The following is a 25,702-nucleotide window of genomic DNA, read 5'->3' as shown; positions in this document are numbered from 1 at the left end:
GAGTGAAAGTGGAAATGTTTTTGAGATTTTGTTTAGGAAGAAGGAACTAAACTTCAAGGAAGATCACCATAAATGTTACTTTTGTCAAGCCACTATGATATTATAATGCCCCACTTCCATTTGAAAGCTGTTACCAACCCAGAAGGGCTCTACAAAGATGCTCAATAGAAAGATCACGATGTCTATTAGCATTACATCTACTGTCCAATGATGTATCAGCCACTGAAAAGACCATAATTTTGAAGTTTAAAATGAGCTATTAAAGTTACCTGGTAGAAGTTTATGGTATAGATGAAAGACTGGAACACTAATGGTCTTGCTGGATGATTCTCCTCCTGAAGAAGAGGTACCTACTTTATCCGCCAGCACTCTTCCTCGCCTTGATGGTGGACGTGGAGGGGTGGATGAAACAGCTCTTTTTGACTGAGATTTCAAACCTAGTACAGAAGTAAAAAAAAATCACAGTCATTCCAGTATTTAATAACTTCAGTTAGCCAAGATGCAATGTACTCAATACCTTCAATGATAGCAAAAAGGAAAATTTTTCAGCACTGGCTAATTAAATAGCAGAATGGCATTCATGTATAGAATGTATCTCAGTTAAAGAGCCTGTCTAGCAATGGGTCCTACAGTAAAACTTTAGGCTGCTTTTTCACTTGAAAGCAAGAAAGGCAAAAATTTCTACACTGACAGATATTTCAGCACAGACTACAGATAACCACCCTGCCTATGGAAGTGACTCCAGCTGCAGTACTGACAGCACCACGTGATGAAAGGCATCTTTAAACAGGCTTCGAAAGGTGTCTTGGTCAAAACATTTAAAGCAAGCAGCAAGCACTACATGAAAATTAAAAGGCAGAATAGGTACATAAAGGCTTACTACAGCAGGACTAACATATTCTGGGGACAGTTTAAGTTGACTTAAGGTACAGTGAAATTATACTACTATCACACACCCTTCTACACAGGCGACAGAAGAAGTTAAAAAGCCAGAAGGCTGAGGTACAAAGACACATACAACTACTGCCTTATTAGCCAATAGCAGCTGCAAAACTAACAACATCCACACCTGAAATGCTGCAATAGACTCTGGTTTCAGCTGATGAGTAAGAGCAGCTATAATATACAACACATTCTCCAATACTCTCAGTATACTCAACCAGCTTGTGTCAGTAAGATCAGGCTCCAAATATCATCTCTACTCTCTATTAATTTTGCCAATAAGGAAGAAGTTAAATAGTGGCTGCAAGAGGCTCTGAAGACACTAAAAAAACCCCAGAATATAAGAAAAGATAAAGACAAAAGAAGAAAATATTTCACAAACAGATAATAAAGCAAGTGCAAATGAACTAAGTTTACATTTAAACTGTTTTACTTAACTGGAAAAAAAGAAGGAAAAAACTTAAGTCTGCTTCTTTCTAACTAGGGAACAGGATATATCAGGCAGTATAAACAGATGCAACTGGAATGAGGCATGTCTGATTATGCTACGCCCTATCTTCAAGCCTGGCATATTATTTTTTTTCTTCCTAGATGCTTTATTCATATTTTAACCCTTCGCTTGGACCTATTAATCTTTTAGACATTACCAAATCATGTTTACCCTGTTTAGGTGGCACCTACTGCAAATACCTTTCCAGATAAAAATGCTGTCACTAGTATCAGCTGTGTTGCTTTAAATATATACCAAGACCCATGAAACTGCTGTCCTATTCAACATGAGTTTAGTGTTTTATCTACATCTATAAACCTGAAATAAAAAGCTTAAGAAATATTGGTGCCAGAAGTCAAAAGAAATCAGCATCTCTTCTTCATGCTTCATGAAGTGTAAATGAAATTGAGGTACTTCAATGAAGGCAGAAAGCTAGATAGGAAGTTGGAAGTTCATTAATCTCTCTCTAACACATACCGTCACTTCAAACCCAAAGACTAATGATCTCTACAGCTATCATCTGAACTGTAACCTCCTTGTATCACTGCAAAATTACTATGTTCAATCTATAACCTCCACAGTAGTTTTGGAGGAATAGGGTTTACATGAATGATTTCAGAAGGATCTTCACAGTAGTTTTCAGAAGGTGAACGAATTGGAAGAAAATCCTGTATTTGTGGTTTCCAAGCGGAATAAGATGGTTTTATGCTCACATTTCCACCTGACCATTTCTACCAGAGTACCACCAGTTGTCATGCAAAGTACAGGGATCCTTTTATTTCCAAAGCACATTGCAGGAGTAGTGGTCACTAAACTCTGATGCACCAGCCACTGCAAAAAGGCAGAGGTACTAATACCCATACCACAGTAATAGCACACAAATACGGATATATTGCCACATAATCCAAACTCCAGGTGTGTCTCCACAAAATCCTGTAAAATGCACTAGCAACAGCATCCACAACATATCACTGACACACACATTTATGTACAAATTTGTCAAAGTATATAATCCGCTAGAGGCAGCAGTTCTACCAGGAACCAACCTTTGCTGCCTGACAGCCAGTTAGATTAACTGGGCGCTGCAATTTTTCTAACCATCAGTAGTAATAAAAAGAATGGTTGGTAGATATTCCCCCACGCACACACTTTTAACGTCAGAAAGATCCATTTTTCAGAAGGTGGAAAAAGACATACCAGAAGCAACAACAACGCTGTAATTGTCCTGAAATCCATTTTCTGCTTTAACTTTTTCTTTCTCTTCATAGTTCTTTTTTTCCTTATCTTCCTTCTGCTCATTAATTAGCTTAGCTGTAATACTAGGTGTATCTATAGCAGGAGGAGAAAAAAAAAGACAAAACAAGAAACAAAAAAAAAAGGAGGAGAGAAAAATCATTTCAGGATACCAAGTTGATTTATTACAGTTTCAAGGCTGTTAACAAGGCTATTCTCAACTATTTTAGTGGCTTAGAGTTCCATCCCAGGCAGCAATAGTCTTGTAAATATTTATGAATTAAGGTATTATGATAATTCTAGTCGTCTCCTCCCCCAAAAATCTGTCCTCTGACAATTTAAAACTGTAACAGTTTAAAACCATTACCTGATAAGTCAGGTGTATTCATGTGAAAACACCACTGCAATCAACCAAAGACAAGATTAAGCAAAAAAACCAACCCCAAAAACCCCACAAATCAAAACAAAACACCAGAAAAACCTAAACAAAACAACAACCAAGAAAAAAAATTTTTTTCAACAAACTTTTAAGGACACCTGTAGACTTATTTCAATAAATCATATTTAGGTCTGAGTATCTAGTGTCATATAGCGTCCCAATTTCAGAACTGGCAACTACGATTGTTCCTTTGAAACTGGAAGATGCCTAAAGCACATTGCACATCCAAAACTTGAGCTGTTCGCTTCAGTAAACATTGGATTATTGCAGTTCAACTGTTTTAGTTCAGTCATTAGTCCAGATCACAAATATTAGCAAGCAACTATTACATTATTGATGATTGATGACAATGGATCATTTCACATATTGTAAGGTGTAACGCTGGCACCAAAATGGCCAAAGAATTTTCTAATTGCTTCTGAGTAGTAACTTGTTTCAACATAGCCACAGCACCCTTCAGCTAAAACCACAGACTCAAGCCCTGTACGTACCATCCAGCCACCTTTAACTGTGTATCACCAATGGGTGACGTGCTGAAAAAGATACGGTTGGACTGCTTGGAAATATATAGTATGATTTGAGCCTGAAAACATTGGTTATGTCTGTGTTAAACAGTAGTGCAGACCAAACGAAGAATGGAGTGTGAAACTGCTGCTATTCAGGAACTCAGGACCCAACATTCACACACGCTATATATACATACATATATATATATATATGTGTGTGTGTGTGTGTGTGTGTGTGTGTGTGTATATATGAGACTGGGTGTTGGCTTTTAAAAAAATTGCCCTTATTATCATTATTACTACTACTATTATTATTAAACTTCAGAATTGCTCTAGCTTGGTCCCATGGACTGAATACCCATTTATTGCTGGAGAATTTAAAGGTCATTAACAAAATCATTAAGAAAGCTTAAGCAATGGTATTTTTACTACTCAGGTGATACCAGATTTGTTCAGTTTTTCTGACCAAACAAGACCAGTAACTTAAGAGTGAGGTGAACGAATCACAAAACAACAGATACGCATCCTAGACAATCCTATCTGCAGTCATACTGCACGTTTTCTTCCTGCGGTGAAGGGATGTGAGTAGCAGATTTAGCAATGATTTTAGATCCCCCCTTCCCCCCATCCCTTTTTTTAAAGGCTGGGAGAAAAAGTATGAAATGAACATGCTTGTTGTGATTTATCTTTGCGGAAAGTATGACACAATCAATTTGAAACATTAATAGCACAGCTGAGAAAAAAGAAGTTAACCCAAGGGACAGACCGACACAGGATCTCCACAGCTTCCTACAGCTACAGCGGTGTCAGCCTTTTCTGCCTTTCCAACCCAGTCCGTCCCTTCTCTCTCCCTCTCACCCCAAACACACAGTTTACTCCTCATATATTCAAGTCTTCTTAATATGTCCTAACCACGGTCTGCATGGAATCATACACAAGTATCACAAAGCTTTTCATACATTAGATGAGGGATAGAAACATAAGAGAATCTGACCTTTTCCAGAATTAATTATTCCAATTTAAAATTAGAGTTAAGCTGAGGAATAGCAATTCTGTGTCAAAATTCAAAGTTATGGTGCCCTACCAAGTCAGCATTGGATCAGCTCCAACTACAGACGTTACTGTGCATCACATCACCACGTTCCCCTCCCCAGACCCCGTCAGCACCAAGGTGACCGCAACACTCCACTAAGGCAGCTGTTCAGTACAGTCTGTGTCACTGCTCCGCAACTCAGCCCTGCCTCGTATGCAGCGACTATCCCACCCTTCACAGTAATTCTGACTGTGAACTGCACAAGGATCTAAAGACTTTAGTTACATTCCACACACAGCTGTCTGGACAGCAAGTGAATACAGAATTCTATCAGAAATAGTAAACTATTCCCTGGTAAATAAGCTTAAAGCATTTTTCTAGGATTCACTGGTTTTTAACTAAAAAGCATTACCTTGTTCTGTCCAGTATTCTGCCAAATACCATTATAGCACTCCTTTCACCTGTACTATGTTGTTAGGTAACATATTTCTCGCCCTAATGAATTTGTTAATAATTCCAATGTAAAGATTTTCAGCAGATAAAAAAGCAACAGTTCCTCTGAACTCCATGAAGATCTGCTTCAGAAAATAAAAGTTGATCCACACTGAGGTAAAAAAAATTACACATACAAATATATCTACATATAAAACCACACATACCTAAACAGATGAGCGTGTAACTAAGTGCACGCACTGCAGTGCGCATCTGCAACACGGTAAAATCACAATTGCTGTTGTGATCTTTGACTTTACTTTGCTATTACTGAGAACCACATCTTGAGTTTGCGGCTTGGGTTTTTTTGTTGGTTATTTTTTTTTGTGGGTTGTGGTGTTGTTCTTTTCTAAATTACACATGCTTAAATTTGATTTTTGATGTAACATGACCTAAAAAATTTTGCTCTATTTCTTACCTGCGGAGAATCAACTTACATCTTGCCTGGTTTTACCTAGAGAGCTCTGGCATGGACATGACACCTTTAGTATAAATTCTACTCTTCGCACGACATTTAAAAAAAGATCACTAAGCCTAATGTTTAACATGTAGTTCTATTTCCTAAAGTATTAAATAAACACTATATTTCAAGGTGAGATTCATTTTAAGATTAAGACATCTACCATTCAGGTACCAAAATTCGTATTATGGTCTGTGGAGGCCTGGTCAACAGAGTTCCCTACAGAGGGGTTGGGTTCATGTCTCCATGTATATTCAAGTAGTATAACTCAAAGTACTGAACTTTAAAAAACTAAACAAATTCATGCCTTAACATTACCTTCTCATTGTATATAATTTAAAAATTAACCTCTGAGAGTAAATTATGACTTTCAATCCCCATTTAGTAAGCTAACTCAAGTGTCTATATAATAGGCAAACTTATATCCACAGAAAGTAGATGGAGCTTTCATTAACATCCTTTTCATAGCAACATAATTTCATCTCCATGAGATAACTTTTAAGTTCCAACATATTTAACTGGTATAATTTGGGAATATTTAAGTGACTGGATGAAAGACAGGACATTTTAAAGACTGATATTTGCAGTACTGAGAGATTTCAGAACACATTAATGCTAAAAAGCAAACAAAAAAACCCCAGTACAACCAACCAACCAAAAAGCACCCAACCAAGCAAACAAAGAACAATACAAAAATCTCACCTACTCCACACCTTGATTTTACAGAAGGAAAAAAACAGTATTTGACCAGTAAGAGTGCATTTTACATGCAACATGTAAGGCATACGCAAAAGCTTACAGCTTAAACCACTGTTTCACGTTCGGCGATTACTGATGAACCCTGCAAATATGTATGTCAGACATAGTTGGTTTACGTGGGATATTTGGTTTTGGGTGATTTTTTGGTTTTGTTGTATTTTTGAAACTGTATCTTAAAAAAATAAAACATGAACTATTGCAAACTTGCCTGACACACGATCAAGAACCTCTGCTAGAGTTGTTGAGACAGGCAAGTGAAGAGTACGAAATTTGTGTCCAGCTCCATACATTGGATGTTGAATTACATGACTAGTAGCATTAATTCTACCTTTGTACAGCTGAAAGGAAAAAAAAAGTCAACATTTAACATAACATTCAGAAATAAGTTAAAACACCAAGTTTTTATAAACTTACTTCAGCAAAATAAAGCTAAATTTTTTGTGTGCTAAAAAAGAAAACTGACATGTCCTTCAACTTTGGAGGTATACAATAAAAATGCACCAAATTAGGACAAGTTTAATTTTTCAACTCAAAAGAATTTGCTTTGAAAGCTTCGAATATTTTTAGGATCAGAAACAGTACAATATCATATTTGTTAAAAAAACCCTCCAATTATTTTACATAGCTGTATGAGACAAAAGTTGAATGTCTGAGTCTTGCAATTATTTATGCAATTAACATTAATTCTGAAATCAAATTAGGAAATCACAATATACTTGGGAGTAGAGAAAAATGTCATTTGTCTATTGCTCTGACTTGAGGATGAAGTTTATTTTAGACTTAATATCTACTTTTTCCTATTATGATTGATAACTAAGCCACCACTAGTTAAAACATTTCAAAAATTTTATCACAACACATTTTAGCGTAAGCTCTGTTCGCATTTTGTATCATTCTCTGCTTGTAGTAACTTTTGACAGACTTTTCTACAATGAGAGTGCCACTTATCCCCTGCCTCCTATCATCAGGAGAACCGTTGACTGATATTCGTTAACAGGACCGATTTATTGTTGTGCAACATTATCAAAAAACGTAATACTTGTTGACAATCAGAATTTAACTTCTAAAATACAGTTTTTGTAAGAACTTGAGAGATAAAAATGGGGATCCAATCTTTGAAAAGTATGTTGTTGGATATACTAGAAGTATATGCTGCACTTCCATGTTATTTTTAAGGTTTCTCTTTGGACGTTAGAGGAGGAATCACCTCAGTAAGAACAGTCATCCTGTCTCCTGGTGTTTTTAATAGACGAAACAGAATTCTTTGAGAACTTCTTTTCAAGGTTGGTTTATTTTTTTTTGCTTTTACATATCCAATAACATTCTGTAAAAGTCTGTTGCAGATAAAACAATTCATTAGAGAACTGATATTGCCTTCACACTACTAACGGCCATGTCAGCAATTAATCTCAGCCAGGTTAACACAAAACATCTAAATGTTTGTGCTAAAACTGTATTTGTTCCTCCTTTTCCATTTTATACTATTTGATCCAATTTCCCTGTCATATATCTCATGTATTATTTTACTTCTGAGATGTAGTGAGAACAGCAGAAACCAAAGCAGAAAATAATTTTTCCTTGTAGAGGAGTACTAGATCTTTCAATAACTTCTGGGTTTCCTGTATTTCTTTATTCACAGCATTCAATTGAGAGCATAGCACTTCGGTCATTAGTTATAACGCTGTGTTCTGGTGAAGCATGTGGAAGTATAAAAGCGTACATCTGCTTTATAAACTAATTAAAGTATTTGTCACTCAAGAATTTATTCGTGGTGTTTTGGCTAATGCTGAAGGATCTCGGCCAACTTTGAAGCATCAAAACTATGACTGTTGCTTAATGAAACCGATAATGAAGAACTGCTGGAAGGACAAGAACATGTATCTATATTTGCTGCTAATGCACAGTGATACTATTAAAAAGTCTTCAATAAAATAAATTTCAGTTGTAATTTCTTTCAGAAGCAGTGTATTTTCAACAAGACGGCTTTGTCTTACAGCAGTGCCTTAAATTTTCTTTTAAAATGCTGAGTTACAATTCACCAACACATCCCTTTCCGAATTCTGCAAAGTGTACAGTAGGAAAAGCTGCCACATGACATTTCCAAGTTGAATATATGCAGAATTAAAAAAATAATTTATTTTAAAAGGCTAAATTTATTCCATGTTCACCACACAGACATCAAAAATTCTTACTGGACATGGGGATTGAAGAAACAAAGTCACTTTCTCATCCTCTAGCATCAGCTGCAAAAAAAGCCTCCTAATAAATCCTGAAATATTTCCAGAAGTTGGGAGGTTCCCACGCTGAGGAGAGGACTGGAACAATTCACAGAGAACCTGGGAATGCAAAATGACATCAGAGTTAAAATATTTCTATATTTAGGTCTCTAAAGTATAGCCCTACGCAGCCATAATAGGCAGTGCCTAAGATCTACCTTCCAGTTATCATTTAAACCAGTTCACAAACGAGCACCACTGAAGAAAACACCAGCAGCAAGTCGGTTTGTTTTTTTTAATAAAAAAGTTGAAAACGCTGACTACAGCATCAAAGTAATTGTAAATACACAGACTACACAAAAAAGATAAAAAGCTGAAGTATTTAGAAAAACGACCTTTAAATTCCTAAAGCAAAAATTTCCCAATGAATAATGCAGCCATTAACAGAGAACTGTATTGATTTTTTTTACTGAAGTCTACCTGTTTCCAGGGTATCATAATTCTTTATGTTGAAAAAATCTTTTCTTAATTACACTTTTATTCAACTAGGTCTGCAAGGCTAACAAACATGAGGAAAACAGCTAAATTTGCACAAGAATGCCAAGTACAAAGCCATATTCTGTAAAAGCCCCTCCTGCCCTGGTCACATATTGCGCAGGTTATACGGTTGCGCAAGCAAATTTACCAGGAACTCTCCTTAAGTTACCCATAAAGATAGGTATGAAGCTTGATTTTCGAACTCCATTTCAGAAGAGTTTAGATCTACCCAATTAAATATAGTATTTTTGATTTTGGTCTGAAGTTTATTCCTCTAAACCAAGAGGAATACAAACCTATACATAGGACTAGATGGCCGTGCCAAAACATTTTTATACTTTTCAAAGCCAGACCAACAAACTAACAATTTTTACATAAAACGTGTAGTCACAATCTCCAGTCAATGACAGCTTACAACAACAGGTTATTTAAAGAAAGCTAAAACAAGTAAGAAGTTTTGAAAATTTGCTGTAGTTATCAACACATAAATTAAAACTTTATTTTTTTTCCTCTCTCACCTGTGCCATAAGTCTCTGGTTATTAGGATGGCAAGAGATACACTGTAAGAAGAAAGCAACGGTTGCATTTTCAATTGCCGTCCGCTGCTGAGTGGTCAACCCTGTTGTTACGGCTGAAGAAAGCAAGCTAGATCTTGCACTGGTCTGTTGTGCCGTCACATTGTGTCCTCCAGAAGTAGCACCAGAATGGCACAACAGAAATAAAAGGGCTGTCCACAATGGATTGACTTCGGAGCCACCCAACCAATCCTTCATCATGTGGCTGTTGCCAACTTCTGTCAAAAACCTGAGAACAGGAGCAACCAGGTCCGCTGTGATAGGCATTTTATTAAAGTGCTGTGGAACATGATGCCTCCTGAGCCTGTCCTGGGTGATATCCATTGATTGTGCAGTGCAGTCAGAGCTAGAAGTATGGTTAAAGCAAAAACTAGCAAGACTTCTTACAAGCAGTGAAGGCAAACCTGAGTCCAGTAATTGCTTGATAGCTTCAGGAGACTGAGATGAGGCAGCAAGAGTAGCCAGGTGAGACTCTGTTAGTGCAAGAGGGGCTTGTGCGTTTTTAGAGTCATCAGTCAAAGATGAACTAAGGTCCTGCTTTTTGCTGTCATCAGTCATGGACAGTCTGTGTTGACACTGCATTGGAGGAGGAGTGATACCCATCCATCCCATGAGTAAGGAAAAATAATTCGGGTGGATGTGGCACATTGAGCAAAGCAAACTATCAACGGCTTTCTTCAAAACCATGTTGCAGGGAAGAGACATGGACCAGTTAAACAGTGACCTGTAAGAGACAGAAAAGCAGGTCAATGCAATTTGCCACTCGTATTCCCTTTCATGACTAACTATTGTAGAAGCTGTTGTAAAACACACCGTGCTGAGCTTGAAAGCCTCTTTTGGATCACAGCATCAGCAGGACATTCATTGCTCAAAAGGCATTCCTCAAATGCGTCTAACTTTCTTTCTTTGTACTGTATTTAAAATAGATATAAGCCAGCTTTTCTGGTATGCTGCACATGAAAGACAGGATTTGAGTCTTTTGCCAGTTGTCGCACAATTTATGTATTTTGAGCCAACTGCAACCTCTGTGCTTCCAATTCTCCAAGTTGCAGCTAGTACGATCACACACACACACACGTGCACACACACTCATTTACATAAAGTAAGAACTTCAAGTATTTTAACATGTTCCCGAAGATTTTTTAAAATTCGCCTTATTAGAGCTCTACCTAAAGATGTTGCAAAAAACCAAAAGCAGCAACCGTCTTGTTTGTTGAACAATGCTACCCTCGCTATCCTTACTCAACCTGAACTTAGGACACAAGTTAACCACAGAATTATTCCTCAATGATACTAAAATCCCACCTACCTTTGAACTCAGTTCCATCCAAATACTATCTGCTTGAATGCTAACCCAACGCACACGAATGCAAAAGCCAATTTAGCTCCTATTATTCAGCTTAAATTTCAGAAGAAGTATTTGTAAAATAGTGAAATCACAATTTCTTCACACAGACTTGTTCAGAGTAGGTGAGGTATTTAAAAAAAACCCTCAAACAAAACCCCACAGTTTTCCGAACTGCTTTCACAGTCCCTTGACACCATACACAAGTTACATTACCTTAACCTTTACATGCAGAGGTGAACGTACACTTTGTGCCACTTCAGTGTTAAGGTTTTTAAACAAGTTTGGATGTATAATCATATATCACATTTTGAAGTCCAGGATCGTTTTTCCCTCTTCTGGATGGAAGTGTTTTTCTATGTTTAGTCTAAGGGACTCTAAGAGTCTAGAGCCAAGACAAGAGTCTAATCAAAAGTCAGCTTTATCACCAGTCTAGGGAATGGCTGATAAAAAGCCCTCTCCAAGATAAAACATTAAAAACTCATCTCAGTGACGAAATGACCCATAACCTTGGGAAGACAGTCACAATTTCTCAAACCCCACATATAATACAAGGTACACTTAAACTCTTCTCCAACTACGTATTCACACAATCCTTCCGCCAAAATTTTCTGGATAAATTCATGCTCTATGAAAAATAAGATTCTTTTCCAACTAGATATTAAAAAATAACTAAGGAATAAATTAGTATCCATTGGCCAAAGCAGAAATACTGAAATGGAAAAATGGGGATGATGAGAAAACATATCCAAGAAAAAAGTGAAATATCACACAAAGGAGAATTGGAGTTATAGCTAGAAACAATGAAAATATTTCAAAAGTTAAAATATCAGAGAGGATGAAGAATACACAAGAGAAGTTATTTTTATTAGAAGAGTTATTTATCTATGTAAGCCTGACAACAATTCTTCTACAGTTATTAAAAGTTTATTTCTTAATTTGCTCCAGATGCTGGCTAATACGAATTAACTTCTTATTTGGCAGGAGGTAGAGGAACAGGGCTACATCGCACCATGCATACTCAAACTAGGTACAATAGTTTTATTAGTACTCTTTCATTTTGGCCTGTGATGAAAACAACATACTCTACTCCAAAAGACAGGAATCCAGTTATGAAACCTACTTTTATATTAGTATAAATCTAAATGGGCTATCCATTTTAGGAAGCCTATTTTTATTTGAGCTCTTGCTTTTCAAATGTTAAAAGTGTTAAAATGTATCCTGAAATTTAATTCTCTTGAAATGTATTGCTGAAAGGACTAATTGACCTGCAATTTAAAATCCTTAAATTAATTCCCAAAACAAACAAGCTCATTTTGAATTAACAATTATTTATATGGCGGTATCACCGAGGTGTCTTTGGAGAAGGTCTAGCTTGTAGTCAAGTATCTGAAGACCATCGTGCTGCACATACAGAAGAGCTCCACACGCTCGTACCAATAACCCTAACTTGCACATTTCCCAGTGTTTGAACATTTGACTGTGCCACAAGGAGACAGTAACGTAGTAGAATATGAACATTTCCTAAGGGCAACAAAGAAGTTACGTGCTATCAGAGTTCCTTTCGTTAATTGGAATTGTATTCAATGGTACAAATAAAAGACACTTTATTCACTGAAGATTTTGTGCTTTGTTCTTTTCTAATCAGACTGGTGGCACAGAAGCAGCAACTCCATAACAACCCACCAACCCCCCCTCCCCTAGCTCCTAGCTATCAGTTATAGATACTGGATACCATAAGTAATAAAATAATGCTTATATACAGGATACTAATGAAGATCATGATTTATAGGTACTGTGAAAATCACTGCAAACGCTCAATTTCAAGAAGAACGGCCCAGAGTTATCCATTTAAAAAAACACAACCAAAAACATGCAACAGTTTACCTTTCACATATGTACAAGCACATACATGGATTTGCCGTTGCATTTTGGATTTTTGTCGTTAAACACAATTATAAATTATACCTGGGATATGTGAAGTGCAGTTTTGTGTTCAGAACTACAAAACTACCTGTTATGACATCCCTAAGTATTCACTCTATCAATTCGCTTCAGGGATGACAGTTTCCGCTACTATTTCGTGAGTGCACTTTAAGTTGTATCATTTCAGTGAACAAAATAATTCAGTTATTAAAAGTACGTGGTGCAAAACTTTGCTTTACTTACTCAAAGAGCTCTCTGTCCAGTAACGCTGGTAAATCATATTCAACAAGCAATTCATAACTATGCCACAAAATGGCCGCCACGCAATGCAAATGGGAAGGAGACGGCATCAAAAGACCATACTCTCGGGTTGAACTGTTGGGACAAACGTAGCTGACCCGGCCGCTTTTTTTCATAGCTGCAACTCTTGCAGAATCGCTGACCCATTTCAGCAGTGCTTGAATTCTGGAAGGCAAGGTGATGTAGTACATTATAAAGGGACAAAGAAACACTAAACCCAAATTATTTTGCTGTCTTTTTGTGATCTGATTTACACATTTATCCCTTCTTTGAAGCAAAGTGAGCTCAAACTCTGTTTTCTCAAGATTAGATCACTACCAGGGAAAAATTAAAAACACTTGACATCTTCAACAGCCAAATATAAGCTTTCTTTCTACAGAGAAGGAAAACATAGCAGATATCTGAGTTCTGAGTGTTTGAGAGAAAAGTCAGTTGAACAACAAGAGTTTTATCACATTTGTAAGAGAGCAAAAAAAGAGGAACAGCATTTTCTGCAAAAGATGGAAAGAGTTAGGAGGGAAAGCTTCTTTAGATTTCTGCATTTTCACTGTATCTCATAACAATCGGATTTCAAAAAGTCTGGTCTTGCGCAGTAATATCAAGCCACTATCTAACAGATTATTTTTGTATACACTTCACACGACAATCCAAATAACGTTACCTATCTTTTGTTCCAGGGTCTTGAGTTGTTCCAAGCTGATAAAGAATGTCTATTGTGGAGTCAGAAGAGAGACCATTTAATCTTCCAAACAGTAAAGGGCTATTCAGATCTTGCCGCATTCAAAAAAAAAAAAGGGGGGGGGGGAGTGGAAAATAATTGAAGTACTTACATATGTATTTTTTAAAACTACCGATGGATTTATTATATAATTGCAATATCAACATTGAATTGAGTTTTGCTGTTAACATAAGGATGCAATTCTTATACACACCACTATCTCGAAACTGTGCATTTTGCATGTCCAGTGCAATGTTCAGCCTTACTATAAAAGGAAAAAATCACTGCATTCACCAGATACAGAACTGAAAGTTTTAAACTAGTACGATTTTCTTCAACATATTCCAAAAAGATATGACTAATTCTAGTACAGCTGTCAAACCTCATGCTTCACAGAAGTGAACACTTACTTAAAAACGGGAGTTCATTTAACTCCCAATGTCCATCGACGGGACTAAGGCTAAAGATTTCTCGGATTATTTCCTATTCATCTTCTCCTCACTGTGTTCATCTCCTGCCCTGCAGGAAACTACTCTCTTATCTAACAGCGTTCCAGCAAAAAACAGTAGGCTACACTGAAATACTAACTTATGGCAAAATGAGTCATGGAAGCCATTTTGAAAAGAGTGTTTTCTGTTGGTATCAGGAAACTCAAACAGGAAAAATATTAATTCAGTTTTCTTTCATTTAAAAGGTACAAAATAGCAAAGTGGTATGGAATCATAAATACAACCCCCCCCATGCATTAACAGAAGACCTACTGCAAAATTTCACTGTGAGACACAGACTAGTTGTTCAAGTGTCTCGACTCTCTACCTCCACCTGTAGATATTTTCAGTGCTTAGGGCTATTCAGAATTTATACTGTCCTACAGACTGTTATCGCCCAAATATTGCTGCACTTGTTTTCTGTAACACTACTTATGGATACTCCTTACTTTGAAAGATCTGGACATAGTGTCTACACTAAGATGCACTTACAATAGATTGCATGACCCACTCTTGTGTCTTCAAAACATTCACCTAATTATCTCTTCTACACAAAAATCAACACAACCCTGGTTGCACCACTTTACTGTTGCAGAACCACCCACATACAAAGACTGTGGTACTTAGAAGCATGACAAAGCACAATGGCAAGTTCTGGCAACCCAAACTCAGAACTGGAAAGTAACATACAAATATATTTCTACATTTCTACAAGCAATGCTTTTAAGCAACAACTTTAAAGAAAAACATTGCACTCACCTGCAGGATCACTCCCTGATGCTGAGCAGTTTCTTAGAAGAATGTCAATCAATTTTAGGCCTATTCTGGTGGACTGAAGCCCAATTTTTACAAGCACAGCCTCAATGTTTGGAGAATGCATACCACAGTAAGGTGACATTAGTAAAGCAGCACACGTCTGCAACAGATTAGCAGTGGGTGCTGCAGCACTAGCCATCATTCCTTCTAAATCACTGATGTGAGTGAGGCAGTGGTGTAATAATCTTAACCATCCAATACTGAAAAGGAAAACAGAAAAATGAGCTAATGTATAATTTTCTTATTATTTTATTTTTCGTCTGTAACACAGCTACCTGTATTAGATTCCAGGATAAGTATTGCAGAAAACTGCTGTGACACGATCAGACACCATCTGAGAAAGGCAAATTCAAATGACTGAATTTAAGACCACAACATAATATACATTAGTAATGCTGTCGTAATCATTGGTTTAAGGTTCGTGGGTACGAAGAGTTAAGGGTTTTATTACTGAAGTTTGTCAGTATTTCTCGATTCACATAACATATTTCATCCAATAGGGCCAACCTAGTGAGGGGAAGGTGTTTACATAGGGGGAAGGTGGCAGGAGAGGGTATGGAGGTTTTTTTGGTTTGGGTTTTTTTTTTGGTGGTAGGGTTTTTTTGTTTTGTGAGGGGTTTTTGTTTGTTTGGTTGGTTTTTTTACATTAAAAGGAGCTGGCCAAAACATAAATGTGAAACATGAAACAGCACACTGCCTCACTTCGGCAACACTGGATTTACTTATATTTAAGGTCAAAATTCTGCAACAGTGGTTGGCATTAAAATCATACACCTGCACAGCTTCCCTGACATTACAAACTTTTAGGCTCATACACATCAACAATAAGTTACAGTGAACCTGATTTAAAAAGAACACAGAAAAAGTGCAGAAATAAAAAATGTGTTAGCCACTGCATTTCCCCATGTATGTGTCATTCTTTGTCAATATAATTCAGTATTCCTTTTAATAACAAATCTTGAAAAGTAAACCTACTGTGATTGAATCAATTTGGAAATACATTAACTACTTTGTTCATAAAAATATACTACAATGCTGTTTAAACAAGCACTATGAACAAGATGGCAATGGAAGTTGCATGTGAAATAAATAGCATAATTTGAAATTTATAAACATTAACGTTCAAAGATTAAATATTTCAAATTAATCCATTTTTACAATTCAGTAAGCTAAACTCAGAACAAGGAAATCTCAAAAAGTCATCATTAAATTATCAGTTGGAAAACTTTAACTCTTTTCTTTTTTTAATCCTTAAAGGTTTATTTATTTTTACTTTAAAAATGAGTGAGAAACTCAAGATACCACCTAACCAAATAAAAGCTTTTGAAAAGGAATCTTGCTGATATGCCAGAGTCATAACAACATTCAGTTCCTGTTTCTCAGATGTTTGCGAACAGCAGTATCAGATATGACTTCCACACAACATCTCACTGTCCTATTTCTATTCCTACTTATGTAACTCTGTTGTCTTCAGTAGGGATAAGAAATAACTTGCTACTTCAGTTTTTCTGACAACTGCCTATGCATTAAGAACACAGAATGCAACTCTAAATGCTTTCCCGAGCTTTGCATTCTTTCACCATTGCAGAGATGAAACATCTCCTTTTACATATGCAGATTAAGCATGAAAGCCAACAGCGACAACTATTTCTTATGTTTGCCTTCTGTAAAGAAAATTTTCAAAAAGCAAGTTTTCCAAGACATTTGAAACAGACCCCGTACATGCTAAAATTCAACTCCAAACACAGGTACTCAGTTTGCTACTGAAAGATCTGACTCCGAGCAGAAAACTTGATTAAAAAAAACGCCAAACCATGAACTGGCACAAACATGCCCCTGTCCCTCGATACCAGCAGCTTACCTTGTTTTAGAGACCTGGTCCTCAGAGGGAAGGAAGGGATTATTGACGGTTGCTGATGAGGTGTTTCCAAAGGCCGTGAGGCCTAACAGTTTGATCTGAGAGAGGCCCAGGGTACTGGCATCCCGAGGGCGATGGAGGCGAAGGCAGACAGCTGAGGCAACTTCAGCTTTTACCAGCTGGATTTTTATGTACGTGAGACCGCTTGTGATCACAGGAGTTGACAAAGGTAACATATTGACACCATCTGCGCTGATTTCAACAGATACGGATGACGGGCAAGCTACAGAGTAAGAGAAGAAGGTTTAACACTATTTAAAAATCTGTACTGGTTTGAATCTTAAGCACTAGAAGTATAACCCTGTTAAAGATACAGAACAAGGCGATCAAAATGATCTTGGGCAAACACTACTACAGAACTGCAGCTGGAGCATTTGACCTGTGCAACGGTGTACGTTCAAATGCATCAGTGTTTTGATACATGGTGTATACAGATTATTTCAAAGACTTCAGATGAAGAGAGGTCCTGTCAGTGGAGATGCCACATTTTCCCTGGCAGCACGACAACAGTAAGAGCTGAAAATCTCATGCTTTATTCCAACTACTCTACAAAATCATTTTGCCTGATGACCCCTGACCAGTATCACACTCTCACTGGTTAAAGTTTTGAGAAGTTTGACAAGTTTTTTTTTTTTTGGGCATATTTAACATTAATGCCACAAGAGATGTACTAAGTTAGAAGAAATCAAACAGAGACAGGCTCTTCCACTCTCAAGGAAAGCAGAATTAGCAAGTTTTTCAACTTATTTTACAGGCTTTTCAAACAACTTGTCAGCTTTAGTTCCTCTGATTATACTCTTTCTACCATTTCTAAATCCTACCTTTCAAATTTTCAATCTGGAATCAATGTCAGTGAATCTACTTACTCGCCAGAGAGGCCAGGTGAGGCTGGATGTGGATCTCCTTCAGCAGCACAGCTGCGGGAAGGTGAATCGTGAGGTCACACCAAGCTTCCTCTGGTAAAAATATGTACGACCACGCAGCAGAGCGAGCTCGTCTGTGGGGAGGAGTAGCCTGCAACAGCACTTCAGCAGGCTGAGCAGTAGGACTGCTTGAGGTGATGGAACCTTCAGAAACAGCATCATTAACATTGATTATTGTTCTGGTTTTGGCTGGGATAGCGCTAAATATCCTTCTTAGCAGCTAGAATAGTGCCATGTTTTGGATTCAGTATGAGAACTGGTATGAGAAGAACGTTGATAATATGCTGATGTTTTTAGTTGTTGCTGGGAAATCAAGGACGTTTTAAATTCCCATGTTTTGCTAGCGTGCAGGTGCACAAGAAGCTGGGAGCAAACACAGCCAGGACACTGACCAAAACTAGCCAGAGGGATATTCCATAGCATAGGATGTCATGCTCAGTATATATATATGGGGGGAGCTGGCCAGGGGGCGCAGACCGCTGCTTGCGGGGGGCATTGGTCAGCAGGTGGTCAGCAATTGCATTGTGCATCACTTGTCTTTTCCAGGGTTTTATTTCTCTTTTTGTTATACTAATTTTCATTACTATTACTATTATAGTTTCTAATTATTACTGCCATTATTATATTTTATTTTTCTAATGAAACTGTTCTTATCTCAACCTACTGGGAGGAGCGGGGAGGAGTGAGTGAGCGGCTGTGTGGCATTTAGCTGCTGGCTTAGGTTAAACCATAACACTTATTAATGTTTATTAATAAAACCCAGATTCATTTACAGCCTGAACTGTGGGAAACACCCTATCTCACCTGTTTCAGTTTATTGACAACACCCCATGTGTAATAATGACAAGTGCTGAGACAGTTGGGTTTTTTTTCATTCTTAGACTGTTTTACAGAGGCAGTTTACACATCCACATGAATATACTCGTGCTTGAAAGCTTGCTAGGGGACACTTGCTACCAAAATCCTAAACTTTCTAGCAAGAGTTCATTATAAAAACAAACCAACCAAAAAGGTGCAAATTGAACAATATGCTTAGAACTTGAACTCAGTTAATTCCTAGTTAACATAATGAACGTTTTAAAGGTTTAAATAGTACAATGATATCATTGAAACAACTCTGTAACTAAAGTCTGCAAATCTTTTTCTTTAAAAAGGTTTGTTTCACATTAAAACCTTTTTCTAAAAAAGATACAAATATTAAAAACTGACCACAGCAGCTGCGCATTTTTGTAATCTCAGCATGAGTTAAGAATGAAGTAGGAAGATCTAGCTACGCCTTCTTTAGCAACAAGACCAGGTTTGTGCTGCTCAAACTACAGGTACGTGGGGTTTACTTTAAAGCGGTTCTAGCCTGGCCTCATGACTGAATGCCTAGTAGCAGACGAAGGTTAATTCCTGGATGCACTTTAATAGACTTTCATCCCAAATGAATACAGTCTGTCTCTTGGAGAACACACCACATGGTAAGAATCAGAGAGCACAGTAAGTGATGGACAATCAGAAGGTTAATTTCAAAAGCACACTCCTGACTGAAAGTAAAATGTACTCCCAGCAGAACATCAAGAACTGCAGCACTTTGAAAGCTGGGAGATCATGCATGCAAGAATCCGCTTAGGCTTAGGATTTTTGCTACTTAATCAAGTACCAACATTTGCAGGACTCTTAAATTTACCTTTTAGGAATTTGTGAAGCGCAAGGCAGAAGATTTTTAACAGCCCCCTGTTCTGCCAAATAAACTTTTTAAAAAAAAATTCATTATTTTTAGCACACTTAAATCTGAATGAGAGGGCTGAATGGGGTTCTCTCTTGTCTGACAATTTTTCCAGAAATTTTAAAAATAACTCTTTCTGCCCTCTTGACAGTGAGACATATGGAATGAATACATTCAAGGGCTACGCTAGGTCAGTGGGCAGGAACAGAAACCACTGAGATCCCAGTAGTGCAAAGGGGCCTTCATAAGGTGTAAGAGCACATCTGCATCCCAAACACACACCTCTGGTGAACTGGCAGCCACTGTACTGACAGCAGCACAGCGCTGCAAGTCTGCAGGTGTGGGAGCAGCACCGGTAGCATCAGCCCTGCGCTCCAGCTGCTTCGGCTCTGTTTGACCCAGCATGGGCTCATTCGGCATCACCCAACCTTGCCACGCTTCTGTAACAGCTCCACCAACCCTGAGGAGCCTTACGTGAAGTCAGGGAGTCTTACTGTGTCTAAGGGAGATGCTGGGCTGGAAATAAGAGTGGGGAGGAGGAAGAGTCCCACCCAGATGCATGACTACATAAGATACAGATCACTTTCCTTCTTTTCCCTACCCACACAAGCTCTTATTACTAAGGCTAACCTCCTCCCTCAGCATCTTGAATCACCAGCAATCCCTCTGTTTAGATTTAGTAGTATTGCAGTGTTTGACATTATCACTATACTTTTTCTTAAGAACTTGATAAAGATTCAGTGGATATTAATGTGAGAGAAACAAGTATTACTTACCCAAAGGTGCAAAATTGTGAATTCCTTCTGCATTATCAGGCTCAGAAGCTAGCACTCTAGCTTTCAAACTGCTATCTGTTGCTTTGGTGGGACCAGAATCAAGAAATTTCATAATAGTTGAAACCATACTTCTTGCTGTGTTAACAATAGCTCTTGTGCTTGTTACCATGTTGTTGCAAATAAGCTGAACACCACCTGTGTGTAATGGGGGCGGGGAGTGGAGAAAAATCAACACTGTTCGGGAGCATGCAACAGATTCAAAGCAAGCAAAGGTCTATTTAGTACATTTGCTCCTCCAGGCATATCTGTATTCCTGCAGTGCCCTCTGCCCCCACTCCAAAAAAATCTGTAATAAACCTTTTACTTGATGCAGCCAAAGAAAAGACATTCTTACCCATATCATGGAAAGCCTTCAGTGCATCACTTGTATCCAACACTCTTAAAATGAACCAAAGCAGTGGCTCAGATAATTGACAAGTGGCAAGAGAACCCTAGAAGAAAAACAGTTAAGAAATACACAGTTTCACACAAAATTAATATGACAGAAACACGCACGACTGCCCTCAGCCTCCTCTTTTAGTAGACAAAAATCCCAGAGAGGAAATGCCACCACAGCTGACTTCTCTGCCACAAAATAGCAATACCAGGTTCCACATGGTTCACTCCTGAGGTAGGAGTCCTCTTTGTGGTAGGGAAAAGACCAAACTGAGAGGGTAAGCAGCTGAAGGGAAATAAGAATACCGAGCATTTTAAATACCCACTAATATGAACACAATAAATGTGTTTCCCACACAACAAATTCTGCACATAATAAAATATTCAATCCATCTTCAAGCCTTTAGCCAGGAACATTTATGGGAATGTCGAGATGTCCTTACAGAAACTCTCTCCCTCTACCATGGGCAACAGCGGGAGACTTCCTAACTTCAGCACCAAAGTGAAGTGAGGTGGGAAAAACGTTAACATTTCTTTTACACAGCACTAGTTCAGTTTTCTGAGCTTATTATAGGTACAGTATCAACTAACTTATAATTCCCTTGAAGTACAACAGACCTAAGGGAACTTACTTGTCTTCCCATGTACCCACAGGCCATGTAGGTAAGAATTGGCTGAAGCATCACTTGCACCGTTGTTGCTTTTTTACTAAGCGTGGTCAGGATCGTGAACAACCCATCTCCAACTGATATTGCATCTAATCCACCATGGAAGTTTTCATGTTTAGTGAGGTGTAAACCACTCGCACCTTCGTGAAAACAGAAACAGTTCCAAGGTCAGAAACCAAGACCTAACGAACCATTACAGCACGTAAGAGAACTCAAGGATATTTAAACTTCTTCTCAGTTAAATGTTCATATGGATTTTACAAACTACAAATGGGCCATTTTTCAGGATCATATCAATTACTACTAGCGTTTCCAGATACGTGCTACCTTCTTTACAGCATAAATAGGATGACTTGACCCAGGAAGTCAGGGAATTTAGACTCAATTTTAGCTAAGACCATAAAACCGAAGGAAACAGCATAAGAATAAGGATTGGAATCACTCCTAGCCAGAAGTAACTAACAAGTATTTAAGATTTTTTTCAGATAGTAATAGAAGGGCACACGTGCAACCAAAAAACCCCAAACAGTTAACAGACGTATTTCTATCAGAAATACCTCTCACAGAACTCTCCTTCTTGGTGTCAAAGCTCAGGATTTATTAATGAGAACTTACTGAATATCGATATTGAGCAACAGTGATTACATATTGCTGAAATCGAGGATGGAAAGCAAAAGAATCGTCTTCCCAAGGAAGAGATTACCTCTGTAAATATAACTGTCTTAAAAAACACATGACATCAATCTGGAAGAGCTTTTAAAAGTGCTTTTAGATTTGAGTGGGAGGAATAGAGAAACTGGAATTATACTGACAAATAATAATAAAAAATAATGTGTTCAAGTGACCTTTGGAACATGCCTTAGAGAAACATTTTGGCAAGAGAACTGACAGCTGTAGTACTTTAATCACCTTCAAGCTGTCAAGAAAGAAAATATTGGTAATCACTGGATGCATGGAGACAGAGAAAGAAGTCTTAAGACTCAGCCTCTGCAGAGTCTAGAAAAGCCAAATGGAATGAATGATCAGCTGAAGCCAACTAAGGTGGCTTTCCTGTGAAGACTCTAAGGTGAGGAGAAGGTAGGATAGGAGGGAATCTGTTCCTTGTCTGATTTCCATAGTCTGTCAGTGACTAAGCATAAAACTAATAGAAAGAAATAGACAAACTGGTCATACAAGAAAACCCAACAGGTTTTAACTTCATTTGACAACTGAATTACTCAAGGCCACCCTGGTTCCCGAGGAGGTGGCTCCCCAGGCACGGTAAATTAACATTAGCAGCATAAACTTTGACATCAGAGCCACTACTTATCAGTACACACCTGCAGGTGTCTTCTTGTCTACCTTTCCTGGGCAGCTAAGCATGCTGCACTAGCCATTGCATGTTTACTACTATATGCTGATAACTGACTTTTGGATCATGTATAACCTTGACTGCAGTCTTGGAGAAACATTTTGTTCATAGAAGTTGTCTGAGAGAGCTTAATACAGTTTTTCATGAAGAAACTAAACCCACAAATAGCTGTGTTACATATTCCCAAAATACACATACAAATTAGTTTAAATAACCTATATTAAAAGGCCTCAGGAGGAACAACCCACTGAAGGGATCAGCTGGCCCAGTATCCTGAATTCAATGAAAACCATTTTGAAACAACACTATCTGTCCAAATTGCTTTTTTAAAAAGCAAAACAACCACTGGACAGAAATCGGTGGTTTAGAAAGACATCAAAGTTGAAGAGAAGAGTATTTGAATTTCACTCCAAAGAAACACATATTCAGAACAAATCATCATTTCCAGAACACACTACTTTCAGTGTTCATAGTGTTATTTGCAATATGACACAAACTACCCAGAGTAAAGGAGGAGACATTCTGGAATTAAGTTTCGGGAAGGCTCCAATAGCACAATCCAGGCTTGTCAAACCCTGCCTGCTGTTTAATTTGACTACTGGAGATTACCACTTTTTCCTCAAGTGCTTTTATGCCAAAATGAACCACTGGTCTAACATTTACAAGCTCTCATCCAAACAGTATACTGTTTGCTGGTACTAGCACTGGTTAACAGTTTCACATCTGCTTAAAACAGACTAGCACAGAAAAGGCCAGAGCCACTTTCTTCGAAACAAGAATCGCTATAACGAGAACAAAATTTTATAACTATTATCCCTGAAACGGAGTGCAAGCTCTTTGCCTATCCTCCTGCAAAATGTTTTTCCAGTTTTGCGCATGCAGAAACATTCGTGGTATTTCAGCCAGTGGTTTAATTTGTGCAAATAAACTCTATGCTATCATCACAGCTCACAAGCAAGTCACATAAAGACAGGCTCTCTGAGAAAATGCACCTGAGGTAACATGTCTGACAAACAGCAACTTTGCTGTTCAAAGCATCATCAGCTTCCTCACTTGTTCGGAGCAGGAAGATCCCACCCACAAATATATGACTGGAACTCCCAGAACATGATGTTAGTGAGATTTCTGGTAAAACAGAGGAATAGAAAACTTTATGTATTCTGTGCAAGGGCCACAATTCTAATTTGTCTTTTTCAGAAACATTAAAAAAAGGAAAATAATGCAATACATAGAGAACAATTGAGGTAACGTGTCTATAGTACAAACTGAAGACTAATCCTAATCCATGCAGAGAGGTAAGCAATGGACACAGATTGAAATAGAGGAAATTCCATTTAAACATTGAAAAAATGCTTTTCTACTTTAAGAATGATTCAACATTGTAACAGGTTGCCAGGGAGATTGTGGAGTTTCCACCCTTGGGGAATTAAAAAGCCAACTGGACAAGGTATGAGCAACCTGCTTGCTGAGGCAGGCTCCGAGCTGACCCTGCCTTGTGCAGGGAGGCTGGACTAGACAATCTCCAGAGGACCCTTTCAATGCCAATATTCTGAGATTCAGCAAATTCAAATGCCAAACGCATTCCTGTTTGGTTTTAATTCTCCCACCTCACGTTAAGTTTTTTTTCACATACATGTTGCCCCTTTCACTTCTTATCAGTCTATTCTTTCCTGTCAGTTCTGTGACACATTCTGTCATGCCTACGCCCAATTTATGAGCTTGTAGAAGTTTTAGGTGTTTCACCATCCCAAAAGATCTCCCATTTTATCCACAAAATACATACCAATAATCATTGCCATAGCACTGCTGTTACACTGGCCAAGTGCAGACAAAATCTGGCTCATAATTTGTTGGTTGGCTAACACCAAGTCTGCCACATACGCAGTTGAACCTTGAGTGTTAGGGTTGCTTCCATTGCCATCTTTGCCTCCTGAAACCTTTTCTTCATCAGACACGCTGTCTGTAGTACTGCTTGCTACTGGAGCACGGGCACTATATTCTCGGTTACTGGAGAGCGGCAGTTGAACTAAAATGTTGACCAGCTTTAACAAGTCAAACATAAGTTGATCCCTTGTCATTTCTCCACAAACTGCTTTGGCATCACCGGGACGGATAATATTGGCAAAAAGCCCTCCAAAACACGCTCGAGCACCCACAGAGCTGTCTGAGCCGCTGCGAGACATCACTTTGTCCGAACACGTAATGTAGTGATGCACAAGGAAGGTTATAGACTCAATCACTGAAGAAATAGTGCTAACTGATACAACTTCAAAATTCTGTTCCAGGGTAAATTCCAAGAGTTTCACTTGTGCATCCAAGGGTCCCTGGCCTGTTTGGAAAGCACCCCTGGGAAAAAAAAGAAAAAGAAATTTCATTGCAATATTAACAAGTTAAACAGGTTTGGTTGTTTGGCCTTTTTTTGCTTGATTTTTAAGAATCACAAAGCACACTAGACTTTCAATAAATAAAAATCCAGCCATTTTCAGAAATACTGAAATGTTGAAGCACAATCTGATCTTTCACACGAGTCAAGCATTTGTAACTTTTGAATATGCTGGTCATTCCACAGCCTGCAGAACCTGCTCACACTATCACTTTCCTGATACCATGAAGGATTAAAGTCTCCTCTGATAAAGTCTAGGATC

At 38.0% G+C, this 25,702-nt stretch overlaps 1 protein-coding gene across 1 annotated transcript in view; it reads right to left on the bottom strand.

Moving 5' to 3' along the window:
• Positions 1 to 25,702, bottom strand: part of BIRC6 (baculoviral IAP repeat containing 6) — a 188,164-nt gene that overhangs the window by 68,367 nt on the left and 94,095 nt on the right. The window contains exons 46-59 of the mRNA XM_086461818.1: positions 24,841 to 25,403; positions 21,671 to 21,846; positions 20,998 to 21,094; positions 20,604 to 20,798; positions 18,060 to 18,260; positions 17,137 to 17,416; positions 15,219 to 15,475; positions 13,915 to 14,023; positions 13,197 to 13,418; positions 9,626 to 10,406; positions 8,547 to 8,690; positions 6,563 to 6,692; positions 2,630 to 2,761; positions 270 to 437 (exon numbers count right to left, since the gene is read on the bottom strand). Of these exons, the coding sequence (XP_086317944.1) occupies positions 270 to 437; positions 2,630 to 2,761; positions 6,563 to 6,692; positions 8,547 to 8,690; positions 9,626 to 10,406; positions 13,197 to 13,418; positions 13,915 to 14,023; positions 15,219 to 15,475; positions 17,137 to 17,416; positions 18,060 to 18,260; positions 20,604 to 20,798; positions 20,998 to 21,094; positions 21,671 to 21,846; positions 24,841 to 25,403 (3,455 nt within the window). The remainder of the gene's footprint in view (positions 1 to 269; positions 438 to 2,629; positions 2,762 to 6,562; positions 6,693 to 8,546; positions 8,691 to 9,625; positions 10,407 to 13,196; positions 13,419 to 13,914; positions 14,024 to 15,218; positions 15,476 to 17,136; positions 17,417 to 18,059; positions 18,261 to 20,603; positions 20,799 to 20,997; positions 21,095 to 21,670; positions 21,847 to 24,840; positions 25,404 to 25,702) is intronic.

This window comes from Leptosomus discolor, chromosome 2, assembly GCF_034619465.1.
Source record: "Leptosomus discolor isolate bLepDis1 chromosome 2, bLepDis1.hap2, whole genome shotgun sequence".
Classification (NCBI taxonomy): Eukaryota; Metazoa; Chordata; class Aves; order Leptosomiformes; family Leptosomidae; genus Leptosomus; species Leptosomus discolor.
The sequence above is the reverse complement of the archived record's forward strand: the minus strand, read 5'-3'. Positions and strand labels throughout refer to the sequence as shown.